General features: G+C 38.3%; 2 protein-coding genes across 7 annotated transcripts in view; one reads left to right on the top strand and one right to left on the bottom strand.

The window, feature by feature from the left end:
• The window catches only part of LOC146672981 (uncharacterized), a 43,612-nt gene that overhangs the window by 14,583 nt on the left and 11,398 nt on the right, over positions 1-17,631 (top strand). The window lies entirely within an intron of this gene.
• Positions 877-11,189, bottom strand: LOC146672982 (uncharacterized). 5 transcript variants are annotated; one of them, XM_085401495.1, is made up of 6 exons: positions 11,109-11,189; positions 10,163-10,223; positions 5,074-6,084; positions 3,489-3,644; positions 3,195-3,287; positions 877-2,243 (listed from the first exon to the last, which is right to left on the bottom strand). In XM_085401495.1, exons 2-6 carry the CDS (start codon positions 10,163-10,165, stop codon positions 1,929-1,931), a joined length of 1,578 nt encoding a protein of 525 aa, XP_085257621.1. In that variant the 5' UTR covers positions 10,166-10,223; positions 11,109-11,189; the 3' UTR covers positions 877-1,928. The 5 variants fall into 5 exon arrangements, with proteins under 5 accessions (XP_085257621.1, XP_085257624.1, XP_085257622.1 ...); XM_085401498.1 differs by lacking the exon at positions 10,163-10,223 and having other exon boundaries at positions 11,109-11,174; XM_085401496.1 differs by having other exon boundaries at positions 10,163-11,136.

A 17,631-nucleotide genomic window follows, 5' to 3' on the forward strand; every position in this document is an offset into this window, starting at 1 on the left:
TCCCTGTTGGGTTTTTTAATCTCCAAATATCTTTAAGATTCAATTCAGACATAAAGTGTTGTATAGCTTGTCTAGATTTTGGATGGGAAGAGTCTAAACCTGATGATCTATCAAGCCTGGGCTCTAGGGTACAGTTAAAGTCCCCCCAATAATTATCTCACCGTGGAGGTCTGTAATAGAGAGAAATAGATTATTATAGAAACTGGAGTCGTCAATATTAGGGCCATATACATTAACTAATATTAAATCTTGATTCAGCACGGAGCATTGTAATATAATGAATCTCCCTGCGGGGTCCAATATGGTTTTTTTAATGCACATGGGTACTGATTTATGAATAAGTGTTGCCACTCCTCTACACTCAAAAAAATCTGTTGTTGGATGAACACAATTTAATCATGGCACCCTTTTTGCACACAATTTAACCAAGTACAATAAACCATTTTCGATCATGTCAAACCAACACATTTAGCATTTGGTAGTTTAATGTAATCAGATTACGTTGGATCAACATAGTATACTTATATTGATTTGAAGTGATTTATTTAAGTATGTAGAGTGAAATTTGTTTTAATTCATTCTACACAAGTTAAAAAGTTTAGGAAAACACAATTAAATCTTGTTGTTTCAACAACTACTTTGTTAATCAAGGCAATTACTGCAAGTCTTGCTTAATAAACCAATATGGGGTTGATGATTTCACTCATTTCAATCGAATTATTTCAATTAGATTTGTTTACATTTGTTACACATTTAGAAACCCACTACTTTACAAAAAAAGTCACAATCAGATTATGATAACATTAACTTTATTAACTGGATTTAGTGGACAATATAAAAGCTTACCATTTTTGTACACCTGCAAGCATTATGACACTTCAAAAGGTAAAACATTAGGATACTTATTTACATAGATAATATGTTGGAACCAAAGCTTCCACAACTAAAAACAGATGCAAAATTTGCTCAATATATAACCTGTATTTTAAAAAATTAAACTAAAAGATAAAAATACATCTCCCACTTGGCAAGTTAAAACATGTAACAAAATAGAATTACTATTGTGTGAATTTGGAAAAAAAAAATAGAAATAATTTGGGAGCAATACAACAACAAAAGAATCCATAGGCAAAAAAAAAAAAAAATAAGGATTAAAAAAAAATTTAGGAAGTAAAACTAAAATAGAAACAGAAGGCTTAACATCAAATTAAATGACAGATGACAATTTTTTTTTTCAAATGTAATTAATTACTTGAAATGAAAATCTATATTTGTTTGGTTTATCTCATTGTAATAATTATTAGTTTGACCAATTTTTATATTTCTGTATTTATTTTTTAATTTTGGTTGCAGTCCTCCACAGCTAGCAATATAGTTTTGCTGTGTCTTAAAACATGCTAGCAAGCAAAATGGACACAATAATACAGTGAACTTAACAGGTGGCAGTGGTCTTAAACTTTACAGGCCCTTGACACATAAACACAACATAGTAACAGTGCAGCTAAAAACAATGAACATTTCTTTGGGAAAACCCCTCAATGCAGTTTCTGTAAAATGTTGACTTTGTTCTACAGAGGAGAGAGAAAAAAAACAAAAACAGAGGGGGGCACTAAAGCACTCCAATGATATCTTCATTCAACACATGACAGCATTATGGTATGTGTGAATTAGTACCTATACTACAAACTCAGAATTAAATGAAAAATAATTAACAGAACAGTACTTCTGATCCATTTTGAGCCATCTATATAAGGACAAACAAAAATCATCTGCAGTGCTGTATAAAAGGTGAATTGCCCAACAGAGAGAATCCAAAAAATTTAAATGAAAGAAAGAAATATAAACAACTCAAATATTAACATTATATATTGGAAATCACCATTGCACCAATGAACCATTCAAGACCCATCAGTCATTTTCAAGTGCTCTCACTCCATAAGCTTGTTTTTCAGAAACTGTGCCTTTGAAGAGAGCTTTTGTCCATCAAGATTTAAAAGTATCTTCTGGAGGACTTCAAAGGTGCATTTAAGTTCTGGTGGGTAGCTCAGGTTCAAACAGTATATGAGTCCAAACAACAGAGCACATGCTTGTGCAATGTTACCCAAATCAGTGAGAGCCTCCACACCCTCAATCAGGACACCAATGTCCTCTGGGTCATCTTCAGGTTCAGCACCCTCCTTCTGGATGACGTACACCCCCATCACAGTTTGCTCCATGCAGCTTTTTGCCTCACTGTCCGTATCCTACGTGACAAAAATATAAGACAACAAAGTAAAATTTAAGAGATTGTTTAAACAACTGTTTCTATGCTGTTCATAAAATCCAAGTAGTCAAAGTAATAAACAGAAAATTACACACCACTAAAGCGGTTGTTAATAATTACTCCAATACATAAATGATAAAATACACCTCTCATGTCAAAAGAGGTGGCATAATTTACCTCTTACCAGCCCCTCCCCCGAAAGGGCCATTGTCCAATTACACATTATAGCAACCGTTACTGTGTCTGACAAACATTAACCTCAAGCAAGATGGAGAAGCGGTGTGCCCACCGATAGTCCGAGAGATTGTGTCTGGAGGAGTTGTGTTCTTTCCATTCACAAAGTCAAAAACAACGTGAATGGATTAAACAGTGTGGATGGCCCCACTCCCAGGTAAATGTACCGAACATTATGAAGCATGTCTGCTTGCACATTTGGGTACCCGTTGGTGCACAGAGGAAACCATTTGTTTGTCGGACGTAGCAAGAGTAACTTAGGGGGACAGGACTTGAGAAAAGGCTAATTCAGCTGCTAAAATAAAACAGGTATAGAAGTGTTAGTACTAAACAGCTCAAAGTTCATAGACATTTCTATTTACAAATACTGATGACCATAGCAATGAAAAAACAACAGGACTTATTTTAATCCAAGTACAGATTCAAAAGCAATGTTGTCTTGATGCATGTTAAAATACATTGTATGTTTGTGTATCAAGTTTAACTACGGTATGCATAAATTTCTTTCCTTCCAATACCAAATTTCAGAAATTCTTTAATGCAGAGCTTAATACTGTTTGGTATTCAAGACATCCTTTCCCCAATACCAGGTGTCTTGTTGCTAATCTCAAAATTTTAATTTTAACGATTTGCATTTGAGGCAACGTCACAATTTGTATGAGAATGTTACAGTCAACATGCTGTCACAATGACTCACCAAGTACTCCTTTAGTAACTTCTCATAGTCTTCGTTTAGGTAGATGCACAAGGACTTCAAGATGCATGCTCGTCTGGTATGGATGTTGTCATGCTGGAGAGGAGGAGATAATATGAGCCAAAACCAGGCTGTTTTTCTTAAAGCTAGGGTAATCAGTTAACTTGCATAATTATTCTTTAGGTTAGAACCGGGCATGTATCATTTGTTAAGCCGAAACAAAATTGACAAACTTCACCTCCAAATAAAAGTTATTTTTGCTGCCTATGACAAAGTCTACTCAATCCTAATACAAACCTTGGAGATGGCAAGCATGAGACCTCTTATTTTCTTTCCAGGTGTCCCTCCTTTGCTCAGAAAGATTTCCATTAAGCGTGGTGCATATTGGTCAAGCTCGGCAAAGAAAGTAGATAGCAGAGGCTTTGTGGTGATTCGCAGAAACTCCTTGTCAATCTGCAATAGAGAACAAATACATTGATTAAAAACTCAACTGTATATTTCACTCACTTCACATCCAAGCTGACTAAAGCTGCCTTTAGAAGACCATGCAGACATCAGTACTGTCATTGATGACGGCTTCTGAGAAGCTTTTGGTCAATTATAAGATCTTAGCTGTGGCTGCAATATGCTGCCATCAGATGCTTTTCACAAAAGATTAAGCCATGACGGGATAAAGAGGGGTCTAGGGGCGGCGCCCGGGCTGTGACGTGCAGGGTTGCGTATACAGCGTCAGACGGAAGAGACCGGTAAACAGGTCTATAAACATTCAAGCAATAACCTATAATCATTTCTAATATGACGCACTAAATTAAAATCACTTTAGGTTTAAAAACTTCAATAAATACAGATATTAAGAAACCCTCAGAGGAATGCGATCCACATGTTTGCGATACTGCTGCGCATATGTTTAACCATCGAGCGTGTTTTCGAAATTTATGCTGCTGCTCAAATTAACCCGTTAGTTACGAGCTGGAGAAAATGTGCAATGAGCTGTCTGTGGCGAGGAGCTGCAGTAAGGAAGGCAAGAGGCAGACGGACGCAGCACCTGCTTTAAAACATGACGGAGAATAGTCCCTCTTTTCTTTCGGGACCACTCTAAATAATGGTAGCTTAGATTAAACTCCAGCTGTCTGACAATAAAGTGTGGAGGATTCTCCGTTTTAGCACAACGCCTGTCTGATTGGTCATACAGTCATGCCTCTGTTGCATTCACTGAACCCAGGAAAAGTCATAGCACTCAATTAGACTGATCCCTTCTGGGTAAAAAAACAAATAAAATAAAATAATCACTGGTTGATAAACGTTTGTGGGTAAAGCTGAGAATGTCCTGGTCAGCCGAGGCCAGCACACATTCCATATGTCATCAGAAGACCTCCCTCTGTAGCGCAAAGACTTCATTCAGAAGTTCAGCATTGAAGAAAAATTGCGGTATATCAGAATGAAGCTTGCAGGCACAGAATGCAGCAATATCTTGTTTTGCCAAGGCATAGTGGCACATTTAGAAGACACACCATTGCGGGAATATTACTCTGATATGCCACTACATTGCGTCTTCTAAAAGAGGCTTAAAAAACAAATGCACAAATGTCTCTTCAATGTAGACCTGTGAAAAAGCAGACCAGAGTACCTGTATAACAGTAGAGGTTTTGGTTTAAGTGTTAACAGAATGCCATCTGAGGCTGTATTTACAACATTTTATGACGAGGAAGGATCCGGATCATTCTTATGTCCTGATACATAAAACCTACTAAATTAAACGGTACTTACTTTTTCACATTACTATTTTCAGTGATACAGGAACCAACAACAGGTAGTACTTTTAGTTTTGGACTACAAAACATAAATTACATGCAACATCCAAATGCATTTTAACCACACTTGCCTCTCTCGCAGTGAACAGAGCTGGCCATCTGCTTTTGAAGTCTGCAACCATCGGCTGACCCTGAAGAACTTCTTGCCTTCTGTATGAGAAAGTCTTCTCCATTTTCACACTCACAACAGAGTCATTATTTATTTTAGTCAACTCAGAAAGAATTGCAACTCTCTCCTGTTCCAGACTTTCTGATGTCTCTCCTTTTGGATGCTGTGGACAATAGTTAACTTCAGCTCTTTTGGGTTTCTTCACATTGAAGGCTGCCTGACGGTTGTCACCAGACTTGTTTTTGATGGAGTTTATGGTCACCTCTGTACATCCAAGGCCTCTCAGTTTGGTGCGGAGGTTAGCCATTTTATATTTTAGGCTAATCTTCCACCCATAACAGCCATTGAAAGACCCCTGCTCTCTAAGGCAAGGATGCTTTTTCACAAGAGCTTCTGCAACGTCAGTCAGATCATTGTCTGTTGGGTAGGCTTTGAATTTGTATATTTCTTCAGCCAGTCGTTCCAGAATTTGGGATTTCAGTTTAGGTGAAGGGTTCAATAGAGTTCCCCCATTGGCGCAGGCAGTATTGGCCTTCTCGAGTTCAAATTCTGCCTCATAGCTAAATTGAGGTACAGTGAAGACACTTGGCCAAACCCAGTGCCTTGAGGATGGTGAAGAACCTGAAGATGAAATAGGCTCTGTATCATCTGTGTCAGCAGAGGAGATGGATACAGACTCTGTTGCTTGGCTTTGAGAAGTTCTTGCATCTTCCTCCTGTGGGCTTTGCAAAAATATCACCTTAAGGGTGCCTTTGTCCTTTACTTCTGAGACATCTGACATATTCATGAACTCATTTCCAAAGTCCTCATCTTGATATTGAAGTCGAATATCTTGCTGTAATCCAAAACTTGTCTTTACTGTGTGGCACAAATCTTCAATTGAGACCGGTGTCCCTGCAGGAAGAATCAACTTCCTGGCATCATCTTCACCCAGGATTATCCGCAGTCTTAGGGGTGACGTCATTTTGAAGATCTGAAAAATATCAGCAATTCTTTTAGAAAAAGTCACCGTTTGGCATATCAACAAGCAACAATTAGGGACCCTTGTGCACTTCTGTGCAACTTTAAAAATACAATTTTTTGTTGTGAAAACAAAGAAGAAATACATTAAAGGTTAAAACACAATTTCTCTTATCTGTTTAGACTAGAATGTAAAAAGAGCTTTCTGAGGCTACGTCAGCCCAGAGACATAAGCAGTAGAATGAATACTTTAATTCTAACTAAAAACAAAAAAAAAAACCACAGCAAAAGAAGTTATGATGATGCTGCTGCAATACTGTAGAGGATGACAGACGCTGGCAGGTAATTACTTAATATATTGAAAAATTCACTGTACTTTAAAAGCAGATTTTTGGAAACAACAGGAATATCATCATCATCCATCCATCCATTATATATTCTGGCTATCCTTAATATCATCATCCTGCAGTAAAGTACAAATGAGAGACGATGCATGCTATGTGTAAACATTATATACTTTCATAATTATATGGACCTGTCTTAAGTCTGGTGACAAGGTGAGGTAAGGGCACAAACCATTTGGTAAAATTTGGGTGGCTCAAACTAAGTTGTAGGGAAGGAATTATTTGCTGGAGACCATCTTGTGTTTATGAAAATCAGTTCACAGTGAAAACAATATGGTGGAATTAGAAATTCTGTAACACTTTAATCAACCAAATCATAACAGGTTTCACTCAGAAAATGTAATTTTCAACAAATCTTTAGTTTTGATTTGTTGTGTTTTGAAATAAAAATCTTAGTTTTCTAATGCATACATAAACAATTCATTTTAAAATAGTTTTATTTTCAACAGCTAACAGACCAAACCAAAAGCATGACAATTTCACAAATGCTATAGGGTAAGAAAAATAATAAAAAATACTTACAAGTATTAATTTTGTTTTCCAAGAAAACTCACAGATCTCTTTAGAGTAACCAGATGCAGTCCTCCAACAGAGTAGGCAGCTAAGGGATAGTCATCAACCAGTTCCTCATGTGCAATGACAGCCACCTCCCTCACATGTGACGTGCTCAGTTCAAAAGCTCTAAAGTGCTCCCTATACCAAGCAGATATCTTTCTCACCAAAAAATGCAACTTCCCTTCCAAAACACAGAGCTGCAAAATTTCAGCAAACTCAGGCAGACCAAATGACTCTCCATGGATAACAATCATTCCTTTGCTGTAGTTCATACCATTGTATGACACATTCTTCGCAATGTGAACATCAGTTTCATCTGGAAGCCTTTGGTTAAAAGCAGCTGCAATGTCACTTTGGAGCACATCAATAGGCACTGATGAAACATTAGTTACCACCAACTGTTTTTTCTCATCAGACATATGCAAATGGTGAGCAATGACAAGCTGGTGTTTCCTGGCAAGTGTGAGAGGTATGTTTTTAAAACAGTTGGTGTGGCGAGCAACCTGTTTAAAAAAACTATGCTTGGCCTCAAACCTCATTGTCCACTTATGAACGAGAGGTCCAAAGAGACGTATCATGACAGGATAGTGCTCTACAAAATGGTGTTTAGGAAGAATACGGCTGTTTGGAAAAAGTTCTTTGTATCTCTGCCGATGCTCTCTGATTTTGAACTCAAGATATGATATTGACTCATCACAGTGGATAGGGGCAACAACAAGTTCCACTATATCCTTGAGATCCAAAAGAACATGCCAGGCCTGTTCATCTTCAGGAACAAGGGGACCAATAATAAAAGGCAACAAGCGAAGCAGAGCCCAATTTTCGTGTGCATTCCCCCCTATATGTTTTTTCCTTGAGTAGGTATGTGGTATGACGTGAGGACGATTTGTCTTATCACCCCATTTGTAGTCAAAACTTTGGATTGAACTGTTAAGTTTTTCTAAGGTGAAATACTTTTTGGAGATCAAAACAGCCAAGCATTCCGCTAGTTCTACAGGTATAATGCCCTCAAAAAAATCATGTACTATATCCGGGGGAAAGCCTGAAATAACATCAAAATGAGAGAGACTTTTAGTCAAAACACAGTCACGTTTAACCCCACAACACAAGCTTGAGGTTTCCAATGCAGATTTTAAGTGAGCCAAATGGAGTTCACGTGTTCTACACTCAAAAACGTCTGCAGTCAAAAACTGAATTTCAGTTTTCTTTGCGACACAGAATCTACATATGTGTTCCCCAGAAAAATTTTCAACAAAACCTGCAAGCCCGTGAGCAGCTAGGTTATCAGCTATTACACAATTTACAGTGCCTTTAACGAACTCATTTAACTGAGCAATAAACACACCGTGTTGTTCCAAGATCACAAGATCTTTTAACAGGGGTTCCAACACCTTTTCAAACCCAAATGTCTTTAAATCGTCACTTTTACAAAGAACAGCTAGGTAAATGGAGGAGAGTGCTGAATGAGAGCCTGGAGGCAAATTATCCAAGACCCAATAAATACCACAAAGCTTGTGTTTTTTGCGTGAGGTTCCAAGAGGATTGCAAACCTCAAAATCATCAATGTAAAGTGTAATGGAGATTCTCAACACGTCAACAGCTAAAAAACTATTGGTTCTAAAGTGCTTGCCATCTCGGAAAGACCTGTAAACACTCAGACCATTAGCCAAATCCTCACTTTTTTCTTGTCCTATATGTTGCTCAATCACTCTATCAAGTATGTGATTATGACTCAATAATTCTTGCAATAACTTTAATAAAGGAATGTACTGAAATGACTTTCGTTGATCAACAGATAAAATGTACTCAACAGGCTCTACGACCCTAAAGTTATGCTTATAGTATTGTTTTCTTTTAAATGAAGTTCCAAGAGGACCACACTTAGCTAAAATTTTTGATACAGGGTTAGAAATGCACACTGTATTGGCAAGCTCCTCAACAACAGCCTGACCAATATGAAGGTTATGGCTCTTGAATACCTCTTCAACAGTTCGTTTTGTGATTGAAGTACAAGCAGAACTTAACAAAAAACTCAACTCCTCCACCAAGCCATCTACTGCTGTAGCTGGAATTTGAAATATATGTTCCAATTTTAACAATATCCCAGCTATTTTCTGTTCAACAAGATCTGTCAAATTTTCAGTGGAATGATTACTTCCTGACACAAACTCAGTTCCAACTTCAGGATCTAAAAAATCAGAGCAACTAGCACCTACACCTTCAGGGTCATCAGAATGTTGTGCTAGGTCAAAACACACCACTAAACCTACCTTGAAATCTTTAAGTGAATCTGAATGATGCTTCCTCTTTTTGTGTGAATAAAATGTACCAAAGATATTTGTCTTGAAAGAGCAGCCTGAAAATACACAAGTTACTGTCTCACTATTTCGTAAATGTGATCCAATATGACTAAAATAATCTCTCTCTGTGGTAAGGTCACCGCAGTCACATAACTCACACCTAAAAGTGACTGAACTAACAGCTGTCTGTTTAAAATGAGAAGAATGACATCTGTAAACATGTGTTTTTAGTCCACACCAAGTCTTAAATGTGCATGGACAATTTACATATATACAAAGATAACGCTGGCTGGGTCCATAATGGTGATGTAATCTACAGTGTTTCAATAATTTGTACCTACTACTCTCCCTGATGGAACAACGCTTGCACTGCCACATACAAGTCACTGAAAGAAAAAAAGAGAAGCAGTTTTAAGGATGGTTTTATTGTCACCTTTTTTTTCACTGGGGCGATTGTGGCTGTGGGGCGATTGTGGCTCAAGAGTTGGGAGTTCGCCTTGTAATTGGAAGGTTGCCGGTTCGAGCCCCGGCTCGGACAGTCTCGGTCGTTGTGTCCTTGGGCAAGACACTTCACCCGTTGCCTACTGGTGGTGGTCAGAGGGCCCGGTGGCGCCAGTGTCCGGCAGCCTCGCCTCTGTCAGTGCGCCCCAGGGTGGCTGTGGCTACAATGTAGCTTGCCATCACCAGTGTGTGAATGGGTGGATGACTGGATATGTAAAGCGCTTTGGGGTCCTTAGGGACTAGTAAAGCGCTATATAAATACAGGCCATTTACATTTACTTTGATTAAATCATAAAAGTATCATAAAAAATGTATGATGGTAAAAACTTACCATGTATTAAAGAGGAGGCACAAACAATCAGAAAAAGGGGGCAGCTTTCTTTGTGGTGTTACTATGGTAAAGAAAACATACAATTATTTTATAAAAATTCCACAGTGGATTTTTTTTTTAACTTTGTTGGAAATGTATAAAAAAAATACAAATACATATAAATACCTCTTGCAATATAAAATTCACAGATAAATATCCAATCTGTTGCCAAATGTAATAGCAGTGTTTCACACTATGCAATAAAGATGCTGGTAGTTGCGGTAAAGGTTCGACAGGCAATTTTCATAACTATCCGCCATTGCCTTTTCCTTTGACCTCGTGTTCATGCTCTTTTTCCCATGCACTAGTATTCAAGTCAATTCGAAGGATGCAGCCCCTGAATTTGGACACAGCTAATATTTAGCAACTCCCGCGCTAGTTTAACTTGCATTACCGCGAGAGGCCGAATGCTTAAAAAAAGGAGAGAGAAAGAAAGAAGAAATGCAAATAATAAAAAAAAGTGAAGAAAGACCATGTCTTCTAAACCGTCATTTAAAACCAAAGTGAATGCTAACAGAGCTAGGTAAAAGTTCAATGAGACAACCGTTGAACTTTTACCTAGCTTTAGCTAACTTCGTTTACTTTGAAAGTGAATTACAAACGTGTTAAATATTGAACTAAACATATCAATAACCGCTAAAAACACTATAAAACTGCAAAAACGGGTAACAAAAAAAAAGCAATTAAGTGGAAATGCTAATAATAATATAAATATAGCCGGAGCGGATTAGAAATCAGGTATTAGACAGTACCGATTGGCACCGTCTAATACCCGATTTTCACAGTATTTGCTCCACTCCCGCTGTCTAATGACAACTTACACATTTGGAATTAAAAACATTGTTAAACAATTAACGGACGGAACAACTTCGTTTGACTAAGATATTTTCAGTTATTTATCACTTACCTGTATTGTGGAAGATTCCGCAGAGAGAAACGGCAGTTCACTGAACAGATATAACTTTGTCCGCGTTCCCGCCTCTTCACGTCTGGGAAGTTTGAGCATGCGCACTAGGCATCGGTTTTAGAGTTGTTGATTTAAAATAATTACATTTAATTGAACTGAAGAATGCAAATCTAGTTCATTAAACTTTTTGTTATTTTATGTTAAACCAACAACTGATAATGATTTAAAAACCTAAACTCAATATGTTCATGTTAAATAGACAAATGTCTATTGAATTAATCAAACAACTGCCTTAGTTGACTTTTTTGAGTGTAGCATGTGTTGAGAAGTGGCTAAAGAAAGCCTGACCTGGCCATCTCCTCCTTATCCGGTCAGTTTCATTCACGAGTAAGTGTGTTTCTTGAATGAAAACTATCTTTGGGTGATAAGTTGTGGTCATTTTTGCGATGTTTTTCATGTAATGCAACAACAATTTATGTGCTTATGCCTTCTGCCATAATGTAATGTGCGAGAAATATCAGTGAAACACTACTGTCCGGTGCATGCCAATTACTGTCAGTAACAGTCATAGCAGCAATGATCACAGTCAAACACGGTTACTTTTGGCCGGACTTGCAGCTAATATTTGTATATTTGTCTGACTGCTTTTATAATATTGCACTGTGAGATGGATACTCCAAATGCAACAACAGATTCAGTGACTGTCCCGCAAGTGTCCAACCTTTCTATTACTAAATCAATGCAGTTAAATTTAAACACACTCCCATTGCATAATAATATATGTTCAATTTGATTCAGTTCTGTTTATCAATGTATACAGCACCGAATCACAACATCAGTCACCTTGAGGCATTTTACATTGTAAGGTAGACCCTACAATAATACATACAGAAAGAAAAAATCCAACACTTATATGACCTCATATGAGCAAGCACTTTGGTGTACTTATGTGTCATGAGCAAAAGCATGTGCTCTTTGAACACACAGCACAATTTCTGTTCTGAAAGTAAATGCAGTTATGACTTTGAACAAACTCAAGATTGCATGTTTTGTGCCTTGGGTTTCATGTTGGGTTTCATGTTGAGTCCTTGGGACTCCCCCAGCAGCCTACAACTATTGCAGCATAACTAAGGGAGGATTCAGGGTCACCTGATCCAGTCCTTACTATATGCTTTAGCAAAAAGGAAAGTTTGAAACCTACTGTAATCTTAAAAGTAGAGGTAGTGTCTGTCTCCTGAATCCAAACTGGAAGCTGGTTTCACCGAAGAGCCTGAAAACTGAAGGGTCTGCCTCACATTCTACTTTCAATACTCTAGTAACAACAAATAAATGGTAAATGGCCTGTATTTATATAGCGCTTTACTAGTCCCTAAGGACCCCAAAGCGCTTTACATATCCAGTCATCCACCCATTCACACACAGGTGATGGCAAGCTACATTGTAGCCACAGCCACCCTGGGGCGCACTGACAGAGGCGAGGCTGCCGGACACTGGCGCCACCGGGCCCTCTGACCACCACCAGTAGGCAACGGGTGAAGTGTCTTGCCCAAGGACACAACGACCGAGACTGTCCAAGCCGGGGCTCGAACCGGCAACCTTCCGATTACAAGGCGAACGCCCAACTCTTGAGCCACGATCGCCCCGTGGCTCAAGAAAATAAGCCTGCAGAGTGAGAGCGAATTGCTCTAATGGGGTGATATGGTATTATAAAGTCATCAAGATAAGAAAGGGCCTGATTCCTTAAGACTTTGAATGTGAGGAGCAGGATATTGAATTCAATTCTGGATTTAAGGCAAGGCAAGGCAAATTTATTTGTATAGCACAATTCAACAACAAGGTGATTCAAAGTGCTTTACAGAGACATTAGAAACAAAAACAGATAAAAGGCATGATTTAAAATTGATTAAAACAAGCAAGCAAACAAACTAACTAATTAACAGACAAACTGCCACCAGAAATTCTTAGGTGGCTGCCTCAAAACTGTTTTGCATGCTCCTGTGTCGCATACTGTTGTTGGAGCGACAGTTGAGGCTCATCAGCGTTGTGTTTCTGGCACAGGTTGTGTTATTCACACCTGTTCGTGCGATCCGAACCCTTATCGTAAGGGGAGCTACCAGTCCCTCTGCGGACGAGCTACTTTCTATTTTAAATTCCCTGAATTTAAAATACTCTCTAGACCCAGTCTAGGTTGTGTTATTCACACCTGTTCGCGCGATCCGAACCCTTATCGTAAGGGGAGCTACCAGTCCCTCTGCAGACGAGCTATTTTCTATTTTAAATTCCCTGAATTTAAAATACTCTCTAGACCCAGTCTAGACCCAGCTGGGGAGCTACCCAGAGCTCTAAACCCACAAAAGGGGAGCTACCAGTCCTTCTGCGGACGAGCTACTTTCTATTTTAAATTCCCTGAATTTAAAATACTCTCTAGACCCAGTCTAGACCCAGCTGGGGAGCTACCCAGAGCTCTACAAACAAACAAACAAACAAAACAGTATATAAAATCAAAACAGATAAAATCAGAACAGTCAAAGTGCTTTACAGAGACAGAAACAAAAACAAATAAAAAGCATGATTTAAAATTGATTAAAACAAGCAAACAAACAAACTAACTAATTAACAAACAAACAAACAAACAAACAAAACAGTATATAAAATCAAAACAGATAAAATCAGAACAGTAGATAAAATCAGTAGTTAATGTAAGTTTTGAAATTTAAGCTTAAAAGTGTGGATTTGGTGCTTTATTCAAATGCAGCTGAGAATAGGTGAGTCTTCAACCTGGATTTAAATAAACTGAGTGTTTCAGCTGATCTGAGGTTTTCTGGGAGTTTGTTCCAGATATAAGGAGCATAAAAGCTGAATGCAGCTTCTCCGTGTCTGGTTCTGACTCTGGGAACTGATAAAAGACCTGATCCAGATGACCTGAGGGATCTGGAAGGTTCATACTGGGTCAGGAGGTCACTGATGTATTTTGGTCCTAAACCATTCAGAGCTTTATAGACCAGCATTAGAACTTTAAAGTCTATCCTCTGACGGACAGGCAGCCAGTGTAAAGACCTCAGAGCTGGACTGATGTGGTCCACTTTTTTGGTCTTAGTGAGGACTCGAGCAGCAGAGTTCTGAATGAGCTGTAGTTGTCTGACTGATTTTTTAGGTAGACCTGTAAAGATGCTGTTACAGTAATCAAGCCTACTAAAGATGAATGCATGGACTAGTTTTTCCAGGTCCTGTTGAGACATCAGATCTTTTATCCTTGAAATATTCTTGAGGTGATAGTAAGCTGACTTGGTTATTGTCTTAATGTGTTTTTCTAAGTTTAGGTCTGCATCCATCACTACACCCAAATTTCTCGCCTGGTTTGTGGTTTTTAGATGTATAGATTGAAGTTCTCTGGTGACCTGTAATCGTTTTTCTTTAGCGCCAAAGACTATTACCTCAGTTTTGTTTTTGTTTAGCTGGAGAAAATTGTGGCATAACCAGTCATTAATTTCCTCAATGCATTTACCAAGAGCCTGTACAGGACCTTGGTTATGGAACGCCAGGACTGCCATAATGAATTAATTAAATACACCATTAAATAATTAATTAAATGTGGCAATAATTAATTAAAATTGGAATTAATTAATTAAATAAATAGTTATGATATATGTAATTAATTAATTATTGACACATTTAATTAATTATTTATGTATTTCACGTTTTAATTAATTATTGACACATTTAATTAATTAATTATTGACACATTTAATTAATTATTTATGTATTTCACGTTTTAATTAATTATTGACACATTTAATTAATTATTGACACATTTAATTAATTATTTATATATTTCACGTTTTAATTAATTATTGACACATTTAATTAATTATTGACACATTTAATTAATTATTTAATGATATATTTATTTATTTCATTTTGGCAGTCCTGACGCCTGGCTCTCATCATGAAATAATTTTATCTGTCAGCCTCACCCATCAAACTCAGGGGGCGGGGTTAACGCTGATCGAGTCAAAACCATTGCTTTGGCCTGGTGGCCATTGTTTCTAGCACACAACAACCGGCATGTGGAAGCTAACAGAACTGAGCTTTGAAAAACCCTGTTTGTGTGTCACCAAACACCGTTTTAATATTTTTTTAGCCGAGAATGTAGTGGTTTAATCTTCATGTGTCTGGTCGGTTTGTCAAGATACAGCCTCTTTGCAAAAGTGTTTCGATGATTTCGGAGATGTCGTCCCAGTCTCACGGCAAAGCGTGGGATAGACCCGCTCGCCTCGCAAGCAATCCCACCGACAAAGCGCAGGCCCCGGTACACAGCTGTAGTAACCCCCGCTGACTTCTTTTACTGAGGTTATATTTATCGATGTTTTATTTCCTGATGTTCTTGTGTGTCCTACGTGTTTCAGTCGCCAATTCTGAATTATAACTAACATTAAAAACATGTTTAAGGAGGAGAGAGAGCAAATAAATCTGTTTAACATCTGATCTTTGGGTTTTTGTTCAGTAATCAGCGTGACCTGTGTATAAACACATAAAAGAGATAACGTTGGTGTTTCCGTCATGTAGTAACTGCTGGCTTTAACTGTACAAAGGTTGTTCGACACTATGAAACACATACAGACTTCATGATGTTCGGCTAATATTTTTATTGTGAATATTAATCATGCTGACCTCGCTCTGTACACCACGCAGCGAGGTCAGCATATCCACGATATCCTCAGCTCCATGAGTTAACACAAAGTTTCCCAGCTGACTATCTAACTGCCAACTATTCCAGAGACGTGAAAATATACAGCATAAAGAAAAGTGTAAGAGACTCAGCAGCAGATTAGAATAACAGTTATACATTTAATAAATCACCAAATGAATCCAAGAAACGAGCAAACCTGTTCCGACAATTTGAGTTTGTATTCCCTCAGCTGCAGACTCGCTGCTGTTTAAATGTTTGAAAAGGAAGATTAGATATAAACAAACGTCAAACATAGACTCAGTCTGCCTTCACATTTGATATGAGGCCAGCACGTATAGTGGCCTCAGCAGGCTATTACTGAAATACACGTGCTATATCATAAACTATGATATAAACAGGGAGGTCCTATTAACATGTTTAGTTTTAAAGGACACCTTCCTGCCTTTAGTCTCCTTCATGAGCAGTATTCGTTTTCTTCTAACATCCAGAAGTCTGCACAATGTGTTTCATAGTTTGTAACAAGCCTTTGACAGGTAAACATAACATGACCGAAAAAGAAAAAAAAAAGAAAAAAAAAGAGAGAGAGAGAGAGAGAGAGAGTGTTGACATAAGAAGAGAAAATTCTCTCAATTATGGAGACAGACAAATGGTTCATTTATGTTTGATGTGTGTTTATTCCTCCCTAAATATCGTCGGTGAAGTTCGCCATGCATGTCAGATTTTCCTGCGCATTTTTATACGTCTGCCAACAGAGAGAGAAAAAATCACATTCTAACAGACAGCTGGTGCTTAGAATACAGTTGAATAACTATTAAAAAACAGATGATATTTAGATGATAGTTCAGTCTAACACATGTGCCAGTGAACCATTAAACGTCTGTGAAACTATGCAGTTATGAAACGTAACTTTAACCTCAGCCAAACCGATTTGCTCAGTTGTAAATAAAACAGCGAAGTAAACGTGACCCGACAGACAGAACCTGAGTGAATGAAGTCCAGCGTTTAACCACTGAGAGCTAAAACTCAGCTGAGGTTTCAAAGCTGTGTGCCGGTGATTGGACATCAGCCGCTGATAAAGCTGTTCGCCTATAAAGTGCTCTGTAAGGAAACGAGCTCCAGCAGCTCTGCGCTCGGGGAAAATACTATATTTACTTATCTTGTGCAGAAAAATGCGCTGACATTGCGTTATATCGAGCACCGGCTGCCCAGTTAAACTGTGACTATCACCAGGTAACTAGGCGTGTTTCTTGAATTAGCAGCAGGTGTTAAACAGCTGACAGATGAGGAGGAGGATGCATGCAGGTAAACTGAGGGTCTGCTGAGCTGATCGCTGGTTTCGTGAGAAAAATGTCAGCTCGTTCTTTATGTTACAGAAGCACAGAGACACAAGACCAGGCGGAAAGAGACGATCGTTCGGTGAAAATGAGAATCTGCGAATGCAACATGTGGAACACGGAGAGTGGAATATGTAAACAAACCGGTTAACGTAACCCCCTGGGTGCACTCTGCATGCTAACTGTTAGCAGAGCTAGTGAAATCTCTGAAAACATCTGAGCACTTTTGCAAACATGTTCTATGTTGACAACCTGACCAGACATACGTCGCGACATTCGCGGCTAAAACACTGTTAAAAGTGTAGCTGGTGACAGAAAAACGGGGTATTTTAAAACTACACCACCACCATTGCTGCCTGTGATTTGATCTGCATTCTGGGATAACTGGCTGCCCCAAGTCTACACAAGCAATCGATTATCTAGGATCGACCTGTTTTGACTTACTTTGCACGGCAACCAATCAAATGTTAGAGAAGCTGCATGGGCAGCGTTAACCCCG

This window comes from Rhamphochromis longiceps, linkage group LG3 (genome assembly GCF_057381845.1).
Source record: "Rhamphochromis longiceps isolate RC_006_pf linkage group LG3, R_longiceps_female_GT1.1, whole genome shotgun sequence".
Taxonomy (NCBI): domain Eukaryota; kingdom Metazoa; phylum Chordata; class Actinopteri; order Cichliformes; family Cichlidae; genus Rhamphochromis; species Rhamphochromis longiceps.

Coding starts and splice junctions, on each gene's coding strand:
- LOC146672982 (XM_085401494.1), bottom strand. CDS start 6,219: ATGTATTTCTTCTTTGTTTTCACAACAAAAAATTGTATTTTTAAAGTT. Junction 3,288..3,488: donor TCATGCTTGCCATCTCCAAG/GTTTGTATTAGG, acceptor CCTCCTCTCCAG/CATGACAACATCCATACCAG. Junction 2,244..3,194: donor AGTTACTAAAGGAGTACTTG/GTGAGTCATTGT, acceptor TTTGTCACGTAG/GATACGGACAGTGAGGCAAA.